The sequence below is a fragment of the Lepidochelys kempii genome, chromosome 2 (assembly GCF_965140285.1).
Source record: "Lepidochelys kempii isolate rLepKem1 chromosome 2, rLepKem1.hap1, whole genome shotgun sequence".
NCBI classification, from domain to species: Eukaryota; Metazoa; Chordata; order Testudines; family Cheloniidae; genus Lepidochelys; species Lepidochelys kempii.
This window is the reverse complement of record NC_136381.1, coordinates 176,005,460-176,026,434: the sequence shown is the minus strand read 5'-3', so window position 1 is coordinate 176,026,434 and position 20,975 is coordinate 176,005,460. Positions and strand designations below refer to the sequence as shown.

The following is a 20,975-nucleotide window of genomic DNA, read 5'->3' as shown; positions in this document are numbered from 1 at the left end:
GACTGGGCAACACTACCCCCCCACACCGCCCCCCAAGAGTTGGGTAGGTCTAGGTGCGAGGTGAGTGCTGCCCAGCTTGACATAGTTGAGCTAGCATGTAAATATAGCAGTGTGAGCATGAATGCATGGCTAGCAGCCAGGGCGAGCCACCCAAGAGAGGCAGACGGGTCTGTAGTCCGGCATATAGCCTGTCCTATCACAGCTATACTGCTATTTTTAGGCAGTAGGTACGCAGTCCTATCACCTGTAGGTCTACCCAAGCTGAGCGGCCCACCAGCTGTGCAGTGCCCTGTTACCCCACAATCCAGCTAATGCGCCATGTGAAGCAATAGTGGCTCAGGTCTCAAGAGCCTATCACATTCTGAGGGCGCAAGGCAGATTCCTTCACCACAGCAAGAATGGCAGGACTGGGGTTGACAAGCCCAAACTGGGTTATGGGAGTGGGTGAGCACAGAGCCAACGTGTGGTACCTGCCTCATGAGAAAGCCTTGGCTCTCTGGTTCCTCTTCTCTAGTCCTGGATTTGAAGCATTCAGCTGGGGGAGTCAGTGCCAGGAAGGAGAGGGCTTTGGGAAGGCAGCGATGGGAATCTGAAGTTTGGGTGTGAGGCCAACTTGGGAAGCGGCAGAATTTGACAAGAGGTTGTGAGGGAAATTAGAACTTGGGGGGGGGTGCAGGGGGTTATTCGAGGTGGGTAACAATGGGTGTGACAGAGCCTTTTTTGACAAGCTAAAGCCTGTAGAGGTGGGGAACTGAGCCACCCCCTTTTTGTTGGTCATGCACAGCCCACCCCCCCCCCTTTTTTTAATGCGACAGCCTTACCAGATCTCACAGCTACTGACTAGTCAGGCACAAAGGCATCTTTAAGAATGGCAGCTCAGCGGTATTGACCACATTTGGCTACAGTTCAGGTGATGGAGAGGGGGTGTGTGTGTATTTTATATAGATAGATAGATAGATATAAAAGCATATGTGTGCAAATGAAAGGGGGGGGGGAATGATGACAGGAGCAACGTCGTTGTAGCTCTTCCCTCTCCCCTACTAGCCACTGGTGGAAGCACTGTCAGGGGTTTTTTTAGCCAAAGGACACCTTGGGCATCTCTGTCCAGCCTCTCTGCTCTTTGTAAAACATGCTTATTTAGAAGATTAAAATGTCTTCATAGTTGGGCTCAAGGCAAGTGCTACTCAGACTACAAATCCCCAGGGTCACCCCACTGAGGTGGAAATAGCCCCCTCTGGCTTTAAAGGCTTCACCCAGTCATTTTTTTTAGACCTTTGACTGAGCCACGCTAGGCCTTCATGTTCTAGCTGCAAACCCGGGAGGCAAATGACATATGTAGGAATCGTCAGAAAACCAGTAGGGAACAGCTTGTCAAAGGCACTGTAAGCTTTGAACTGCATAAAAACTCTTGCTCCTGTTTTGGACAGAAAATCCATTTCAACCCCTGAGCCCCGCCATCTCCTACTTCCCCACATTCTATGACTGGAAGGAAAGAAGCTTTGGGCTCACTGAAGCACAAAAGCAATCACCATAAGGCATGTTCATCGTTAATGGTCCTGACTTCTCATTACAAGCAGGAACCATCTGATGCCTTGGCCTCATTTCTTCTCTTTGGGTCTCAGAGTTTGTCAGTTGAATTGTGGGGGGGGGGGGGGGCGGCGGGAGGGGAAAGGGTGACCTAACTGCAGTTCACCAGTATGAATGACCTTGATTCTAGCACCAAGGTAATAAACTTGTGTAACCCTAACATTCCCCACTGTGATCAGAGACAGTAGGTAAAGTTCTACGTGTGTGGCTGAGTGTAAAGTGATATGTAAGTGTGCTATTCTGCTGTAGCCTACAGGCACTGTTTGCCAAACTGGACTGGTATGTCGTCTCGACAACTAGAGAAGAGAAAGTTCTTTAATCACATTTTTCAGAGTAACAGCCCTGTTAGTCTGTATTCGCAAAAGGAAAAGGAGTACCTGTGGCACCTTAGGAGACTAACCAATTTATTTGTAGCTCATGAAAGCTCATGCTCAAATAAATTGGTTAGTCTCTAAGGTGCCACAGGTACTCCTTTTCTTTCTTTAATCACACTATGCATCTGGGATAAACTTTCTTGGGCCTGTGTTGGATTCCTACTCCCCCTTTGTCCTCACCCCTTCACATCCCCAACTGGGCCCTGTGGCTACCACCCCGCGCTTCCCCCACCCCTTCTGTTGCTCTTTGGTCCACACCACACTTTCATAACCTGGAGCAGGGCCACTAACCATCCCGGTGAAGTACACTCCTTATCTTAATGTCCCCAAACACTATGGCCAGGCCTTATGCAGCAGAAGAGGTGAATAGGCTTTGGAGCACATTGTGTGAGCTCATTCCATATGCTGCTTGCACACTAAGCCCATCATCTTCAGGGCACCATAATAGGAGAAATAGTTTTAGTCCTTGTTGCAATAACCTTCCCCTTTCCCTCTCACAGGTAGACTGCAGTTTAGGAGGTCAGCAAGAATGTGTGTGTGCGCACACACATACGAACACCCCCCCCCACACACACACACAAAGTTGGAAGGAGGGGGAAATGGGTGCAAGAGCTAAGCACTCTTCCAGCACTAAGCGAAAATAAAAATGGTGCTTCTGTCACACTTTCTATCCGAAGTTCTCAAAGCTCCTTGCATGTTAATTAGGAAAGCTATGGAGAGGGTAGTCAAGTTCATCAGAGATGGGAGCTTTATAATGTTTTGCTTTGTTTTCTGCTTGTGCTGACCAGCATCTTCGCGCTTGAATGCACAGTTAACATACCTTGGCCAAGGAGGAGAAGAGGAAAGCCCTTTCAGGGCCCTGCTGCTAATGGGATTGTGAGTGCCAGCTGGCAGGAATGCCCCTATGACTACCAATGAGACTTGCCTGAGCTCACCCTTCCCTCACTTCCCTCCTCTGAACTATGATCTCCAACTTTTAGGATTGATTTCAATTGAATTATTGCTAATTCACATCAGTGCGAGTGAAAGGAGAATCAGAACAGGTGTTCATCTGGCTCCTGCTTTAGGAAGGGGAGGCAGGAGTTTCTTGCCAAGGTCAAAGGAAAAGAACCCTGTGCTCAATTGCTTTGTATAGTCCGTTTACCACCTACAGGGACATATGTTACATCCCCCCCCTCATATTTTTAATTATATATCTCGTGCACAGTACACTGAGCCCTTGAAGACATCATCTTCTTACCTGGCAGGATGATACTGATCTTACACACACTTGCCTTTTCACTCTCCCATCCGCTCTACCCCAAAGTCTAGAACAGGCATGGCCACATTTAACCGTGGTGTAACTCCACTGACTTCAGTCATCTTTTATCAGGGCTCCATTTGTCCTGTTAAGAAGTAGATCTAACATTACTTACTTATTCTTCTAATTAAAATTCCTATTTAAGTCCATGACAGGGAAAAGACAGTGACAGCCATGCCTGTTCTCGTTGGAATTCCCCCAGTAGCAGGCTCACCAACTCTACCAGTTCATTATCACTTGAGGAACAAACAGTGCAGGGACAGGTGAATTTTCAAGCCCCACTGCTTGTTATGCTAGTGTGGAAAAACTTTGGAGGTGGAACTATATATTGTTCAGAAAGCAAATAAAAAAATATGAAACACAAAAAAAACCTCGTGGTGCTGTTTTAACTAGAACCTCCTTTACAGAGCATGGACTGCTGGGGTGGGGGCTGGCAAAAGAGCTTTAAAAATTGTTTGCTAATCTCGTCCTTGCAAACAAACAGTCTATAAACTAAGGGCTGGTCTTCACTGCAAACTTACACGGGCATAGCAACTGCTCTCAAAGATGTGAAAAATCCACACCCCAAAAGACATAGCTATACTGCTCTACCTGCCGGTGTAGACAGTGCTGCTCTGCCTCCTGCCACTCGGGGAGGTTGATTTCTTACACTGACAGGAGAACCTCTCCGGCTGTAGCATTTCAAGTGTAGACGAGCCCAAATGGGTCCATTTTCAAAACACTATATATGGATTTAACTTTGTGATTCCAGTTATAAACAATGGAATTTGTGCAGCTGAAACTCCACATAATACTATCAGTATTCAGAAAAACTATCAGTAGGCTTAGTAGTTATTTCTAGTCAGGGCTTCAGCTACAGTGGGAAAAAAGACCATGCATAGTCAACCTGTGGATCTTCACACAGCACACAGTCAACTTGTGGAACTCTTTGCCAGAGGATGTTGTGAAGGCCAAGACTATAACAGGGTTCAAAAAAGAACTAGATAAGTTCATGGAGGATAGGTCCATCACTGGCTATTAGCCAGGATGGACAGGGATGGTGTCCCTAGCCTCTGTTTGCCAAAGGCTGGGAGTGGGCCACAGGAAATGGATCACTTGATGATTACCTGTTCTGTTCATTCCCTCTTGGGCACCTGGCATTGTCGTCTGTCAGAAGACAGGATACTGGACGAGATGGACCTTTGGTCTGATTCAGTATGGCCGTTCTTATTTTGTGAGGCTTACGTTGGAGTATTTGTATACTGGCAGGGAACATACGCTGCCCTTGATCCAAGCATGCAACTCTTATTGATTCCAACAAGAGTTTTTCACACCACCTGAAGGTAGTATATGGAATACAATAATACCTGGCTCTTACATAGCTAGCGCTTTTCATCAGTAAGCCTCAAAGCATTTTATAAAGGAACTAAGTATCATCAGGGCCCCTGAGAACAGTTCTTAGGCTATGGCAGTTATTGTTCCACCCACATAAGCATGATTTTATACCCTAGCCTCAAATCAGGCTACGGTGAAAGGCATTTCGGATTAGAGAGTTTTGTTAAAAAAACAACGTGATTTTTACAATTAATCTTTCCCTGAAGAATCTATAGATTTGACATACAGAACGAGGAGATATGGAAAGTAGGTTAAGGCAAAAGTGCTCTGGGATGATTTACAGTCGATAAAGGTTTATACTGCTTAGGACTCTAAACAGACTCAGCAATGCTGAGATCTCCCATGTCATTATAGGGCAGGTTATGAAAGTCAGTCACAGCCTTATCACTCTTGGGGAGTTCCTATTCCATTCAATACAATTACAACCCCCTGGAGCAGTTCAGCAAACTGATTAGCTGGTATGGATAGTAAACCACTCCCATAGACTGAACAGCGTGTGCGTGCAGGAGAGAGGTTTTTACAAGTTAAACACCAGACTAATGGGCTTTTACTACCACCGACGAACAAAACAACTAGCCCTTCCTCCCACCCTGTCTACACAATGACCTTCTCGGATTTTAACATCACTGCTGTTTCTTTGCAACAAATGGATCATTAAATGTGGACAAAGCAAACTAAACAATGTAAAGACATTTTAAAGTTTTAGCTCCACATGGTTTCTGGAAACACAAGTCTAGAATTTGCTGTTTAAAAAAAAAAAGCACCCCTACGCACCATATGCCCCTTCCTATTGGCCCACTGCATTCCCTGGAGCTCGCATGAACGATGACAAGCGTCCATGATAAACGACTTGGGGGGGGCAGAAGAGGCAAGCCCAGCATTCAGTAGTGTGTTTCCTACCTTATCCAGCATGTTGCCAGTTTAGCTAGTGTGCAAGAAGCCAAGGCCGCAAAACATGCTGTTGACTTCACTCAGCAGCATCGGGCCAACCAAGCCACAGGCTGGCTGCTCTCTTGTTCGTTTTTTGACTAGTGAATTGGAGGTTTGGCAATCAGTTGTTATTAAACAGCTCTAAAGTGTATTTTTTAAACTATCCAGTGACTATTTTGTTATACAGTAACTCCTCACTTAACGTTGTAGTTATGTTCCTGAAAAATGCATCTTTAAGCTAAACAATGTTCAACGAATCCAATTTTCCCATAAGGACATCTTTGGGGGGCAGACAAAAGGCATTATATACTGTACAGTACTGTACTGTCCTGTAGTTGGGAAGTGCTCCTGTCTTACCCCTCACAGGCACAGCCCGCTGCAGGCAAGGACGCTAGGAAGCGCCTTCGCAGTGGCAGTGGCAGCTTACCCAGAGAAGAACGGTCGCCGACTTTGCTGGGGGATGCTCCAGGCCCGCCTCTTCCTGTCCCTGCTCCACTCCAGGCCCACCTCTTCCCACCCCTACTCCACCTCCTCTCCGGAGCATGTCACATCGCCGCTCCTTCCTCCCTCTACCCCAGCACCGCCAAACAGCTGTTTGGCAGCGGGGGAAGAGGTGGAGAAGAGGAACTTGTGCAGGGCTCCCTGGTAAAGTCACTGCTCTTCCACAAAATCTCACAAGCAGTGGACAGAGCAGGCAGCCAAATGACGTTTTTCGGGAGCATTCCACAACTTTAAACGAGCCTGTTCCCTAATTGAGCAGCGTCGTTTTAACTTTGAAACAACGTTAAGTGAGGAGTTACTGTAATGCACATTAGGCTCCATCCAGCCAAAGTTATCTCCCAGAACTGCCAAACCGTACATAGTAGCCAATGAGGCTTACAATCAAAGTGAAAATCCCTTGTGGAACACCTCATTATCTGTTCCACGCCACCCTCGTCTGAGGACGACGTTTGCTCCGCCGTCATAATGGGCGTGAGATGAAAGAACTAAGCAGCACGACCCACAAGAGGTGCCGGGCTCATCAGGCAGCTTTGCATCCTGCATCCGCAGACCTGTTTGCTGTGATTATTCTGATGGGCTTCCATTTCCACATTGGACATGGCCTCCAGTGGTACACTTTGCAGACACTATCCCTTCCTCTGCTCTCCGATCTCCTCACTGCCCCCTCTTCCCCTTCTCTCCTCTACGCTCACAGTTCTGCCTCTTCCCTTCCATTCTTTACTCACTCTGCCGCCTGCCTGGATCCCTGTTGTGCCCAAAATCCTTCCTCACGTTCTTCCTCTCTACCCATACAGCCAGCCAGCCAGCCGCATGAGCCTCCTGACACTTACAAAAAAAACTGAATCGGGGGCATAATCCCCCCAATGATTCGGCAACAGATGGCGTAATGGGCCATGCTGGTCACTGTTCTGACATTTGCACAGGATGGAAAGCCAGTGTTTTTCAGTTGTGAAGATAGTCCTAGGATCTTATTGTGGGGTGCACTGATCATTCGTATTTATATCAACATATGCCCGGAAGGCCAGTCGAGTCTTGACAAGATCACAGTTACACCATGCTGATATTAAATGTGAACTAAATTACTGTTAGCAAGAAAAGTGGAGGGTGGAGAGAGGCTGGAGGAGAGAGAGAAAAGATGATGACAAATCTGCAGCACCTTCTCTTTTGAAGGATTTCAATGCTCTCTTTAAACTAGGGGCTGCAAGTTTGTCCTCAGTACTGAATTACCCCTGGGCTCACAAGGCCAGAACTGGGCTCCATGTTAGCCCTAGGGAGGGCTGTGCACATTGCATAGCAACACTGCAGGATAGCTTTGGGAAAGAAGTAGAGAAATAAACCTTGTATCCAAATGAAACTGCGGGAGTGTGGGGAGGTACTGCTTAAAGCAGGCAATCTGGGGTTATGCAAGTTGGGATTTGGCTGATATACTTTAACTGCAGAAATCTTAATAAAACATAAAGGAACCTTCACTTCCAATAAGCCCCTTTTTGCAGATGAAGACACTTATGTAATAAACATTGTAAAACACTAGAGTGTAGAACATCCAGTTTAGTTCTATTCCTCGGGAATCCCGATGCAACACCACTTCCCCCTGAATGAAACAGAAAAATATTATTAGGTAACAGATTCTCAACGGTACATGCAGCGGCACTGTTTTCAGTGGGCCTATGCTGATTCATATCTGCTGAAGAGCTGGTCCCATAAGACTGTTTGTCCTTTTATTGAAACTACTGGAGAGGGAGGTTGCTCAACACAAATCTGCATTTTATTTTATTTTTTGCATAACAAGTTTCAACCACAGGTCACTGTGATAGTTTAACTTTTGTTTATTAATGCTTTTGTACCTCCCCAACTGGCTAACATTTACAGCTCCTATTATACGGGATGGGCTATCAGGCTTGTTGAAATTCAGAAAAATGAGAGGAAATGAGTTGCTCTCCTCTCATTTCAGAAGTGGTGCGCCTTCCTAATTACCAATAACCAGACACTTCTATTCTTCCAGCCCTGCTCTCCCCACGTTTACTTATATGTTGTAAACTGTATGCTCTTCAGATTCCTTCAAAGGATGGGCTTGTTATAACCAAAGAGCACTAGCAGGAAAAGTGTAACTGCTGTCACAGTTTCACACTTTGCTATCGCATGAAACGTTGAGAAATGCTGGTATGAGTAACACACTCATGGTGTCTACTGGTATGTGTTTAAGGAACTAAGAAATACTTTGCTTTTGTTACTGCTGTAGGAAGGGGACTCCAAGCAGCTCTGTAGGGCAGGAAGACCTATAGTCTCAAAAATTATTAATTATTTTGAATGCCTCAATTTTCAGGGCCCAACTGAAAACATCTTAAAGGGGCTTCTCTTTCTGAAAGTGCTGAGTCCCTGTGTCTGACAAATCAGGTCCCTTTAAGCCTTCTCAAACTGAAAACTGAGCCACCACACATCACTTCTGAAAATTTAGGCCAGTTTCTTTAAACATAACTTCTAGATCAGTGGTGGGCAACCTGCGGCCCATCAGGGTAATCTGACTGGGGGCCGTAACACATTTTGCCAACTTTGACCGTCCGCAGGCATGGACCCCCACAGCTCCCAGTGGCCGTGGTTCACCATTCTCGGTCGATGCGAGCTGAGGGAAGCAGCGGGCTGCAGGGATATAGTGACGGGTGCTTCCTGCAGCTCCCATTGGCCGGGAACAGTGAACTGCAGCCACTGGGAGCTCCGGGGGCCTGTGCCTGCAAATGGTCACCATCAGCAAAATGTTTCATGGCCTGCAATCAGATTACCCTAATGCGCTAATGGGCCACAGGTTGCCCACCACTGTTCTAGAGGATGGGGAGAAAAATGTTTCTTATGAAGAAACAGAGAAGTACAGCACAGAAAAGCTTTATGTTTTGTTTGAAAATTATCAGCTCATTTAAGATACAACTATGTATTAACCTGGTCACTATACTACACCGGACTCTCTCATTTGTCAGGTCAAGTGGAACCTTATCCATAGTCACACTGCAGAAATAGCGATGCTCTTGCTGTTTCTCATGCACAAAAGCTACAAGACTGGGACTCACACAAGAAAACAGCTTTTGGCTTACAACAAAATACTCACATCTATGGACAACACCAAGAAACATGCAAACACTTGATGAAAGACCTGAAGAGAACAACTGCAAAAGAAGAGTTCAAAACTTAATCTCTCTTTTCCCACCACCGAAGGCATCACTTAAATAAAACCTGGGCATGGCTTCTGATTCATGCTTTAATGACTTGTGGTCCTTTGGAGAAAGAGGTGTGAAGAGGGATTTCCTTGTCCCTTGTTTAGGCTTTAAAGTTGGTTCGGTATCAGAGGCACTAGACAGTCTTGTCAGTCTTGACATCGAGTTTCCATTGCAACAGACCTCTTAGCTGTCCTGTTCCACTTTGTTTTCTCTCCTCTGAGGTCCAAGTTCAAATGCTGGAAACTGGGAAGTCTCTGGTACCAATATGTCCGACAGGAAATGAATAGCTCCCGCCATGCCTGAAACATACAAACTGATTTCTTATTACAATAGCTTAAGAATTTAAAAAGTCAGTCAGCCAGAGTTCAAATCAGATATATCAGAACCCATTTTAAAACCTCCATCCATCAGTCTGCTCTGAGCGGGGGGAATCCTTATGTCCACATGGAGACCCAAAGCCACTGGGATTTTGCAAGGGTGCAAGTTTTCACCTTTATGGATCCAATTGCAGGACTGAGGCCTTAAATTATGCACACTACAGGGCACTCTGAATCTGCAGAGTCTGGCACATTTTGGACACCACCTCAACCTATAACAATAATCAAAGAGCCTATTCTCCTAATTTAGATTGTGTCTGTGATACTGCACCTCATATTCTTCATGTGCTATTATACGATTGTATCATAATGATGTATTTTATGCAAGATGGGACTTGTAAGGTGTCATTGGAAAAGTTATGATTTGCTGAGTATGATTATCCTATTTGTATGCATGTATCATTTTTGTATCTGAAGTTATAAATATTGACTATGTATCTGTGCTTCAAATATAGTTACATCTGGGTAATGCCCACTAGACAAGATGCTTCCAGTCTAGATAGCTGGTTGGGAGGCATATTCAGGGCAATGAGCCATTAGGGAAAACAACAGGCCCTAGGAAAAGCTTCTCTCTCACCTGGTAAGCCTTCCTGAGAACACAGCCTGTAAGTAATGGCTGCTATGACTCTGCAAGAACATGTGACCAGGCCACATGATTCTGGACTCTATCTTGGGATGTCAGTATTTCTCCACAAACCGGTCCGGGAACCAAGTTTTAAAACAAAGGGTTCCTGCCATATGCAAAAGCTATATAAGGCAGGGAGTGATCTCATCTGTGTTTCTTCCCTCCCCACACAAGAAGTTTCCTGGAAACACCCGAAGAAAAAGACTGAACTCGGGGAAGTGCTGGACCCAGGCGAAAGGGATTTCTAGCCTGTGTATGAAGACCTGAGAATTCCAAGCTGTGAAGCTAATGCAGCTTATGCCTTAAGAATCTACAAGTCTTCCTGTACCATCAGTTAAGGTGAGAATCTGCTATCCATATCCAATCTGTCTAGTATATTCAGCTTAAGTTGCATTTTTATTTGCTAGGTAATCTGCTTTGATCTATTTGCTATCACTTACAATCACTTAAAATCTATCCTTTTGTAGTTAATAATTTTATTTTATGTTTTAATCTAAACAGTGAGTTTGGAGTGAAGTGTGTGGATACCTTAGCACAGAGGGGCTCTTGCATATTCCTCTCCACATTGTGTGTGTGTAGGGTAGGGGGAACACTATGAGCTTGCGCTGTACAGTTCCATGTGCAGCGCGAGATGGTATAATTTTGGGTTTATGCCCCAGAGGGGGTGTGTGCCTGGGGAGTTGAGAGTTACGCTGGCTTTAGCCTTTCTACTGCTGGTACATGCAGTGGCTAGTCAGAAAGCCTGCATGCAACTGCAGCTGGGTGTGTCCCTACCTATGTGTATGCTGGTGAAAGTGTAAGACCGGGAGCGTGTGTGCAGCTTGTCACAGCAGCACAATGTGATAGGCTGGTAGGTCAGAGGGCTCAGCGGTACCCCAGTTCCAGGTGGCACCCCCAGGGGAACCTGTCACAGTGTCTCCAAAGGGGAAATTCTTGATTAAAATTAAAAAAATTAAAAAGTCACTCTTCTTTTCTGAAGCCTTGTTTATCGTAATGTCACCAATTCCGTGCCACTGGATAAGCAAAGTATTAATATATTTATGGTTATCAGGAAGGTAGTGCCCAGAGGCCCTAATCAACCTCACAGCCCAATTGTGCAAGGTGCCACACATATACAGGATATTAATATAAGTAAAATTCGGATTCCATGAATGATAAAAGAATCTCAGCATTTTAGAGTGACTACCACTATTCTACAAAGACATGTGCAATGTTTTCTAAGTGGAGTTCTGCCATTATTGATGTATGGTATGTAATCTTGGTAATGTTACAGCTTAACCACTTCTTAAAACAATTTTTAAATGACCACCGTAAAAACAAAACAAAAAAAATTCTGAATTCAAACCTGTTGCATTTCGATTTTTTTAAACTTGAAACTCTTTCTTTACCTTTTCCAGAAAAGAATGATACGTTAGAGGCTGCTGCAGAGTTCTAACAAGGAAGGAGCTCAAAGGATGTAAGAGGTAAGTCGCTCAAAGTGTGCTACAATGGATCAGAAAGCCTATGGCTGTCAGAGGAGTTTATACATATGGAGTATATGCTTATTTATTGTCATAGCATCAGCCTATATAATCTTCAGTTACTGTACGGTAGTTCTTTATTGAAGTATCTCCTAATGTGGAACATAATCTATGATTCAATCTGAATGCCCAACATGAAACATAATGGGCATGTAGGTATTAGACAATTTTTAAAAAACCACCCCCAAAAATTCTATAGCTTTTCTCCCCGTTCCCCACAAGAAAGAATCAGTCAGCATCTCCACACACGGTTCCAACATCTAACACTAACCACCCAGTTCCAGGCCCCAGCAGAACTTTAGCATATGCTTAAAGACATGCTTAAATGTTCCCCTGAATAGGAAAGTTCTCCTGATTCAGAGTCTCGGATGGTCAATACAAAAATAATATATTAAAAACTCTTCTCTTCCTACTAGGCCCAATTATCACCCTACAATGTGCACATGCAAACTCCTAGTGACTTTAGCAGAAATTGCTCATGTGTGAGAGAGAGAGAGCACGCATGTGCGCACAGGAGGGGCAATTTGACTCAGACTTGAAAAAATTGGGTTAGAGAGAAAAACAAAAAAGAAAAATTGCAAAATTCCTTCAAATTGTAACAATTTTTTTGTAGCTGTGGGTCACATTAACCTCTAGACAGCCCTGAGTGGCTTTCTTTCTGCATCACGTTTTCAGTGAGTTTCTAAGCTTCTATTCTACAAATAACTCCAAGGGTGACTTTGCTTCCACCACATATAGACACAGTCACGATTACTGCAGAAAGCAGCAGTTAATTCAGGGCACCATATCAGAAATACAAACACTATAATCATATTCTTTACCCCAACTGCATTTGGAAGAGGTGCATGCAACTGCTGCTCACACAAAAGCCCTTAGCTTGCATTACTATTCTAAAATACATCCCATTAAATCCTCTGTAATTCCCCATACTTGTGATAGGTGGTGCATTAGGTTCACTTTCAAAGGCAAAGATTTTTAAGGGCGAAGATTATTGTTCTGAGTTTACAGAAGATAAGGGATTTACACGAGAGTGTCAGAAAAATATAATCTCTACTTTTTTGCTTGTTCGTTCTAGATATATTTAAGTGACACCAAGAAGACCTTTCATCAAAACACGGCATTTCTTTTCTTTAGCCGTGTGGATGAATTTGGTTAATATTGGTGCTCAAGAAAGGACTAACAGAACTAAGTCTGGCCCTCGGCAAGCCTAACAGACAAGTTTTCTTACATGCCTCTGTCAAAGAAACAAACTACTAATCTGCAACACTGTTACTGTGGTCTGCTGCTCGCTCAATAATTAAGATTTATAGGGTAGTTCTGTGATGCACAACAACTACCCAACTGCCCAGACTCATGCTTGCTTATGACCCAAGAGGGTTCCAAACACAGGAGAGGTTAATGAATAAACTAGTGCCCCATCAAATACCCAGTGGCGCCAGTTTTATACTAAAAATTTGTAGAATGTAGCTTTTAAAAGGTTTCTCCCCAATAAAGGAAAACGTCTCAGCTTTTCTGACTCCCAGTCACATGCCTTACCACAAGATTGTCCTTCTTCCTAATACAACCCAGCCTGCAACAACAATACTTTACCTTCAAACAGAGAGTAGGGTCGGTCAGGAATCCGACATCCATGTGCACCGTACTCTAAACACCACTCCGCAAACTGGGAGAGAGGGAAAAAGAAAAAAGGAAAACAGAGTGGCTTAAGTGTATATGTGTACAGCTGCAAGCTTGGACAGCAGCACATAAAGACAACTTTTAATATATAGAAAACGCAATGAGGCTCAAGTAGAGAAACAAACTGGAATCATTATCCAAGATTAAATTGTCCTGCCTCATCCAGGATAGGACTTCAGTTAGTTTTCAGGAAACTGAAAATGCAGATTAACTGAAATCCACTACATAGTGATACAGTTTAATTAGTGGGGCAGATTTTACTTACCCTTTTCACTGAACAACTTGGGGGCGGAAGGAGGAAAGAAAAATGCTGCAAGAATATATTTGTATGTCAATTTCAAGGGCAAGCAGAGGATGCACCATAATGGCACCAATTTCTGCCTCTCCCTGCTAATGTATCTTTGTGGTCATGAGTAATGTCAATTAATCACATTTCTGTGTCCTTACACTGCTCACACTTCAATTTAGAATATTTAATATTCAACTGCTATTACATTACGAACCTTATTTTGTCCACCCTGAGCATTATGGTAAATCGTTATAAATACAGTTGGATCATTAAGGTTGTCAATCTTTTGTTTTCAAGAACTTTCCATTTTCTGCCACAACTGGGCAGAGGGTGCCAATGAAAATTGTATCATTTTCCCATATGCTTAACAGTAGTTGGTATACTTCGTATAGAGAATGCTACAAGTACTGGGCTAACATTAATTACTCGCAAATTGCATTTGGAACAATTTTAACAGCAACATCAGTTTAAAAGCTTTTATGGGCCTCTCAGAAGCAATATGTGGATCCCGCCTATTCCCCTGATGTCTCCATGCACTTTGCTTTTCTAAAATGTTTCAGCTCCGAGTCCTCTATTACTGGACCAGTCTTGCAGTGCACCTATCTTTTTAAAAAATTTCCCCTGTAATTTGAACAGGCTTGCAAAGAATAGCTTTTCCTTCACAGCAGAGGTCGCCATTGCTCCACTTGTACGAGAGTCTAGCTATAGGATACTTTTTTTGTCATTTGATTCTACTGCACTCAACGACAACAGTCACGAGACCAGACCAAGAATCAATTAATCAGAAGCAAAAGGAAAGTCTCACCCCTATTCCTCCCACATATTCCTGAAAAATAACTTCTTCATTTAATGAGAGGCGGGTGATGCTTTTAGGAAAGACTAAGTATTAGTACTCATCTCAAATAATTTTTAGACCCATTTCTGCCCTCAGTTATGCAGGTGTGACTCCCACTGAAATCTACAAATTACTCCCCCTGTAATGGAGAGCAGAACTGGACTTTTGTCTGCAAAGTGTTTCTACCCTTAATGACTTCTCATGGCATCCATGAAAGGTAAAGTATCATTATTATTCCGGGAATGGAAGTAGAGGATAAGTGACTTTCTGAAAGCCTCTGAGGGGAATTGGTATCAGAGCTGGATTATAATTCAAAAGTTCCTAGCTCCAAGTCAGGGGTGGGGGGAGAGAAGGAAGAGGGCGTGGAGAGAGAAAGCCAGGCAGGCATGTTAATCAAGAAAGCATCTTAGGCTGCCATCTACCCAGATGGACTGTTCTAAAGAAATTCCTTTCTGACTTCAAAAGTCCTGTTTGTGTTAAAAATGCTTTTACCTTCACTGAGATTCTGTTTCACGCTGCTAATTAGGTGACTGAAGGGGTGGAGGATCTACCTCTGATCACTACTTAGCCTTTCCATTTTATATCGTTACAATGTTATTAACCAGAAAAAAAATTTCAACAATCTCAGATATACAAGGCCCAGAAGATCAGAGGTACCTACAGCCACTAGCAGACAAGTTTATTCAACTAATGGGACAATCTGTTGCAAGCCCAACAAAAAACACATTAAATAACTAACTGTGTTATTGAAAGATTGAAGCATTCAGGCAAGTGATCTCTCTCTGACTCAGTAACCCCCTGCTGTCTTCCAAGTCCCTCTTATTGATGCACGAAATAGCCAACAAGCAACTGTGCAGTTATCAGATTCTTGGGTGGATTCTCTATCTTCAGCCTCATGCTTTCAGTGTGATCAGATACTGTGGTGACAGAAGCCATACAATTATTTAAATAGATGGCTGTAGGTAACCAGTGTGACTGGACATCTTGTTGCACACTGCTGCATACAGGAGAGATTTTACAAACTGCCTTAGCACTTTTGAAAGCCTATCCCTTAAATGTTTAAGACTGCTTCAGATCCTTGGAGACTCCAGGATGCAAAGTGGCTGTAATATATTACCAGACATTACAATCCTTCTGTCCTCCCACAAAGGGCATACGACAAAACGCTGATTAGAAGAGGAGGAGGATGGTCCAGGGGTAAGGGCACTAGCCTGGGAGTGGAAGAACTTGGGTTTGACATCTTGTATGGCCTTTGGCAAGTCAGTCTCCCTGTGCCTCAGTTCCCCATCTGTAACATGGGATTAATAGCACTTCCTAACTCACAGGTGTGTTGTGAGGATAAAGATAAATTAGAATTCAAAACAGTACAGAAAAGGGCAACAAAAATGATTAAGGGTATGGAACAATTTGCATATGAGGAGAGATTAAAAAGACTGGGACTATTCATCTTAAATCTATAAAATTGTGAATGAGGAAGAGCACTGGTTCTCAATCAGGGGTACATGTACCCCTGGGGGCATGCAGTGGTCTTCCTGGGGGTACATCAATTCATCTAGATGTTTGCCTAGCTTTACAACAGGCAACATAAAAAGCACTAAAGAAGTCAGTTACTAACATTTCATACAGACAATGACTTGTTTATACTGCTCTATATACTATACACTGAAATGCAAGTACAATATAGTCAACTGATTTATTTTATAATTATATCGTAAAAACGAGAAAGTAAGCAATTGTTCAGTAATAGCGTGCTGTGACACTTGTGTTTTTATGTCTGATTTTGTAAGAAAGTAGATTTTAAGTGAGGTGAAGCTTGGGGGTACGTAAGACGAATCAGACTACTGAAAGGGGTACAGTAGTAGTAGTCTGGAAAGGTTGAAGGCCACTGGTGTAGAGAAAGTGAATAAGGAAGCGTTATTTACCCCTTTATGTAACACAAGAACCAGAGGTCACCCAGTGAAATCAACAGGCAGCAGGTTTAAAATAAACATAAGGAAGTTCTTTACACAATGCACAATCAACCTGTGGAATTCATTGCCAGGGGATGTTGTGAAGGCTAAAACTATAACTGGGCTCAAAAAAGAATTAGGTAAGTTCATGGAGGATAGGGTCCACCAATGGCTATTAGCCTAGATGGTCAGGGATGCAACGCCACGCTCTGAGTGTCCCTAAGCCAGTGACTGCCAGAAATTGGGTCTGGATGACAGGGGAATGGATCACTCAATAATTGCCCTGTTTTGTTCACTCCCTCGGAAGCATCAGGCTCTGGCCACGGGTGGAAATCAGGATACTGGGCTAGATGGACCATTGATCTGACCCAATATGGTCATTCTTATGTTCTTAAAAACATTGAAGGATTGTGAGGCACTCAGACATTATAGTGATGGAGGCCATATAAAAGTACTTAAAATACATCGCGTTAGACCTGGTCAAGACAGATTGACCTACAGACATTACACATTCTACGTGACTGCTAGTGATTTATAAAATAGTTTAGATCTACATCTCTAATGCCACTGCCCTTCAAACCATGCTGCCTCCTGGGACGAATCCAGAGCCGGAAGACAGGAAATCCTGAGGTCTGATACCAGCCAGGCCTCTGGTTTGCTGGCGTTACAGTAAATATCAGAGGATACAAGCAAACAGAGCACCAATAGTTTTAAAACTTCCAACTGTTCCACAATGAAATTAATTGGAATCTACACACAGCCTCTGTACAGATGGCCACTGCTGATTTGAAGACAGTTGGGAGACTATTTTTCAAGTTTCCTCCTGAAGTATTTTAAACAGATTCAGACTGTCTAATCAACTTCAGTGAGTTAAGGCTCATAACACCCTTGTGAGATAAGAAAACAGAGGCACAGAGCACAGATGACTTTCCCAAGATCACAAAGGGAAACAATATGTCAGAGCAGGGATTAGAACTCAGCAGCTCTCAGAGCAGTATTTACACCATGGGGCTCTCAAACCCAGCAAAAAAATAATCAATTCATTTTATATACATTGAAATCTAATCCACGCAATTCAGAGTTCTAGAACCCCAAGGTAACAATTAGTGTGAAAGTCAATGAACCAAAGTATATTCATTACAGACCACTGAACAGTCACTGCTAGATCAGATGTCTCCTGTAGCGGATATCACAAGGGAATACCTATAGAATATTTTTAATACCACAATAGAACACTGGTTAGCTTTGTTTAGAGCAGGTATCATCTTTTCAGGCCACTCCTGTTTCTGATTCTAAACACTCCATACATTTTGAGAATTAAACAAAAGTTACAGGTAGCATAGAAATATTATTCCTTTTTATTCTATTAGGGTATGTGACGTTTGCAATTAATCACACAGAAATTCATACATGACTGTAGCCAGCAGAGAAGCAGCGATGCAGTAAATCCCACCTTGCAAGCCCGGTAGAGATACTTTTTGTCTTCAGTTAGGTGATAGAGAGATAAGAAGGAGTAGCCATTGCCAGCGGTCCCATGGCAGATTCCATACCCTTTCCTCAGCAAACCTCTCTGCCAGATGACATCACTGCAGTCCATGGCATCCTTCAAATATTTATCCTCTTTAAAGGTCTATGGAATAAGAAAAACACTCAATTTCAACCAACCTACCCACCAACAGAGAAAGGGAGTGGAGAATGGGGCACGTTTCATCCATTCTCTAGCTATTTATAATCCACCCATCACGGCAATAATTTTCCTCTCTCTTACCAGACTGCTTCCCCTCCTGTGCAGGATAAAAGAAAATGAAGAGGACTTTATGAATCTGAAAGCATGACCACCTGAAAATACAAGATTGGGATCTTCAATTCTAGATTCTCTCTATAGATGATGAATGTGGACCATCTCAAGAGTTCTCACTCTCTCTTTTTTACTACTCCCCCCCCCCCCTTCAAGTTGTGACTGCATTTGATTTAAACTTGAAATACAAAAGGGTTATTCTAATTAGATTCGTGTAACAGATGGGGGCACAAGGGGTTTCAGCCCCAACCCTTCTGGTTGGTGTCATGGGAACTGCTGGCCAAGGGCAGGTGCTTTACATTTCATATTACCCAGTATGGCATTTGCCTCTTTACCAGAAGCACACCAAAGAGCAATAAATTGCCTTGACTGGAGATTACTGTTTGCATTGTAGTAGCTCTGCGAGGCACTAGCCCCATTGTGCTCGGGACCATACAAGCAGTCCTCCCAGCCTGACCTTCAGTTGTGTTTCAGACACCAAGAACCCTCCCTTGCAGACTTTACTCACACCCAAAACTCCACCTGCTGTTAGGTTATGTAGTCCATCAGGAAAGCAGGGATTGAAACAGATGGTTTTCACTGAGACACCAGAGACCTGTAGTCTTAAGCAGCCAGTTTCTGCTCCTTCTCTATCTGATCTCACTCAGATCAGCAGCAACACAAAAAAGGGATGGTTGACACACTTAGTTTTAAAAAGCCTTGATCTGTCAGTGGCTGTCATAAAGCAAGTGCACAGTACCATCAATATGAGGTGTTTGGTTTTTTGTTGTTGTTTTTTTAAATAGTTTCAGGAGCTTTGTAAAATACGACCAGCAAGGCAGAGAAAACATCTCACTATCTGAACAGCTTTTCTATACCACACAAGGACAGTCCAGATACATGACTTAACTTGAAGGTTGGGTGCTGGTTCTAATTTCCAAGGAGCTACTGTCCATTACCTAAATCCCTCTTACTTTACAGTATGGAGTACGATCTGTTGACTCTCTCTTCAATTACTTTTTATATTGCTCTTTAAGAAAGGAGACTGAGAAGTAAAAAGAAGCTGATTATGTGACCTGAACAAGACAAGGTAGGGCCAAAGAAGTGTCTGCCAACTGAAAACATTCCTGATCCTCTCAACTCCTCAAGATATACAGCATTTTGGGCTGAGAAAGCATCACATCGGGAAGGGAAAAATGGATTTCTGCAGTGTCCAGTCACTGTTCCTCTCACACTCCAGAGCACGTGCTCCTGTGGCTTCTGTTGCATTCAGCAGCACTTTAAGAGGTTTACAGTTCAAATTTCAGGTAGCAGTGCATGTAATTATACAGATAACCATGAACGCTTTTCATCAGCCCTCTCAGAGACCAAGCAGAGAACCTGCCAAGGCGGCTTGTCAAAAACAGGAATCAATTTGCATAAATTTAATTAACCTGTTTGCTTACTAATGTTCTGTGACTCAGAGCTCCGGAACCTGAAAACAACAGCAGAACCAGTGAGGATACATAGGAACAAAGACTACGCTAGTGCTAAATTAATGTGATAGGATACATGTTATATTTGTTAGGCATCTGCGGTCTTTGTAATCTGACATCAGCAATAAGTGCTACATCTTAATAATACTACAATCCTAAAGTAAAAGGTGGTTTAGAGATATTGATTTTTAAAATCAAAGGCACCTTTAACATTCCGAATAAAGACTCAAAGATTACAGACCAAGATTTCAAAACTAGGAGCCTAAAGATCAAGAATCACCTCTGTAGACATACAGATGCGTGAGGATGTGTGCACACATGTATAAGAGAAAGATTTACCTTATAAGCTTGCATTAGCATATGGATGACTCCCGGGGCACCATGGCACCAGTGGACTAGTCTATCAGTTTCATTGCTTAATGATGATGGATAGTTCCCAGATCTGAATTTTTTATGACGTACATAGTCAATGCTCGGTTTCACCAGCTCCGTCAAAGTCTCCTGATCCACATTTGAAACTGGCTAAGAACAAAAAAATCACACATTAAAATGCAGTTCTTTACTCTGTCCATTCGATTTTGCATACACAAACACTCATACGTAGAAACTTCCATGTACAAATCTCAAAGCTTTTTATAAGCATTTCATTAATTTATCCTCACAATACCCTTACAAAAAGCAGTATTATCCCCTTTCTACAGATGGATGAATTGAGGCACGTTGGGTGACTTACATCAAGGGGACCCAGAATGACTGTGGCAGAACTGGAATAGAACACAAGTTTCAAGACTCCTAGACCTCTATCAATGCCTTAACATAAAAAGAGAGCACTTAAGGAGGAAGGCGGTTTGGTTATTTATAACACACACACTTTAAGACAAAAGATATATAAGCCCAGTGTGATTTTAAAACAATAGCCTAACTACGTGCAATACATGCTTCCCCGAGGTGAGGTGTCCCTCATAAGGCAGCTGTCAGAGTACTGTTGTGGTCAATGACCCATCTTTCTAAATGTTTATGAAGGTGAAGTATTTTCATCATAAATAAAGCTTCCTAAACCTATGGACAGCTGAAGAAAGTAAACAAACTGAGTGGCAGGATGTAACACAGTCAGCCCAACAGTCGGTTGGGAAGAATCACATCCACAAAACAGGTTTCAGAGTAACAGCTGTGTTAGTC

General features: G+C 43.2%; 1 protein-coding gene across 1 annotated transcript in view; it reads right to left on the bottom strand.

The window, feature by feature from the left end:
• Nucleotides 1-7,809: 7,809 nt before the first annotated feature.
• Nucleotides 7,810-20,975, bottom strand: part of LANCL2 (LanC like glutathione S-transferase 2) — a 53,627-nt gene continuing 40,461 nt past the window's right edge. The window contains exons 6-9 of the mRNA XM_073332810.2: nt 20,136-20,318; nt 17,998-18,174; nt 13,385-13,457; nt 7,810-9,571 (exon numbers count right to left, since the gene is read on the bottom strand). Coding sequence (XP_073188911.1) covers nt 9,456-9,571; nt 13,385-13,457; nt 17,998-18,174; nt 20,136-20,318 — 549 coding nt within the window. The 3' untranslated portion in view covers nt 7,810-9,455. The remainder of the gene's footprint in view (nt 9,572-13,384; nt 13,458-17,997; nt 18,175-20,135; nt 20,319-20,975) is intronic.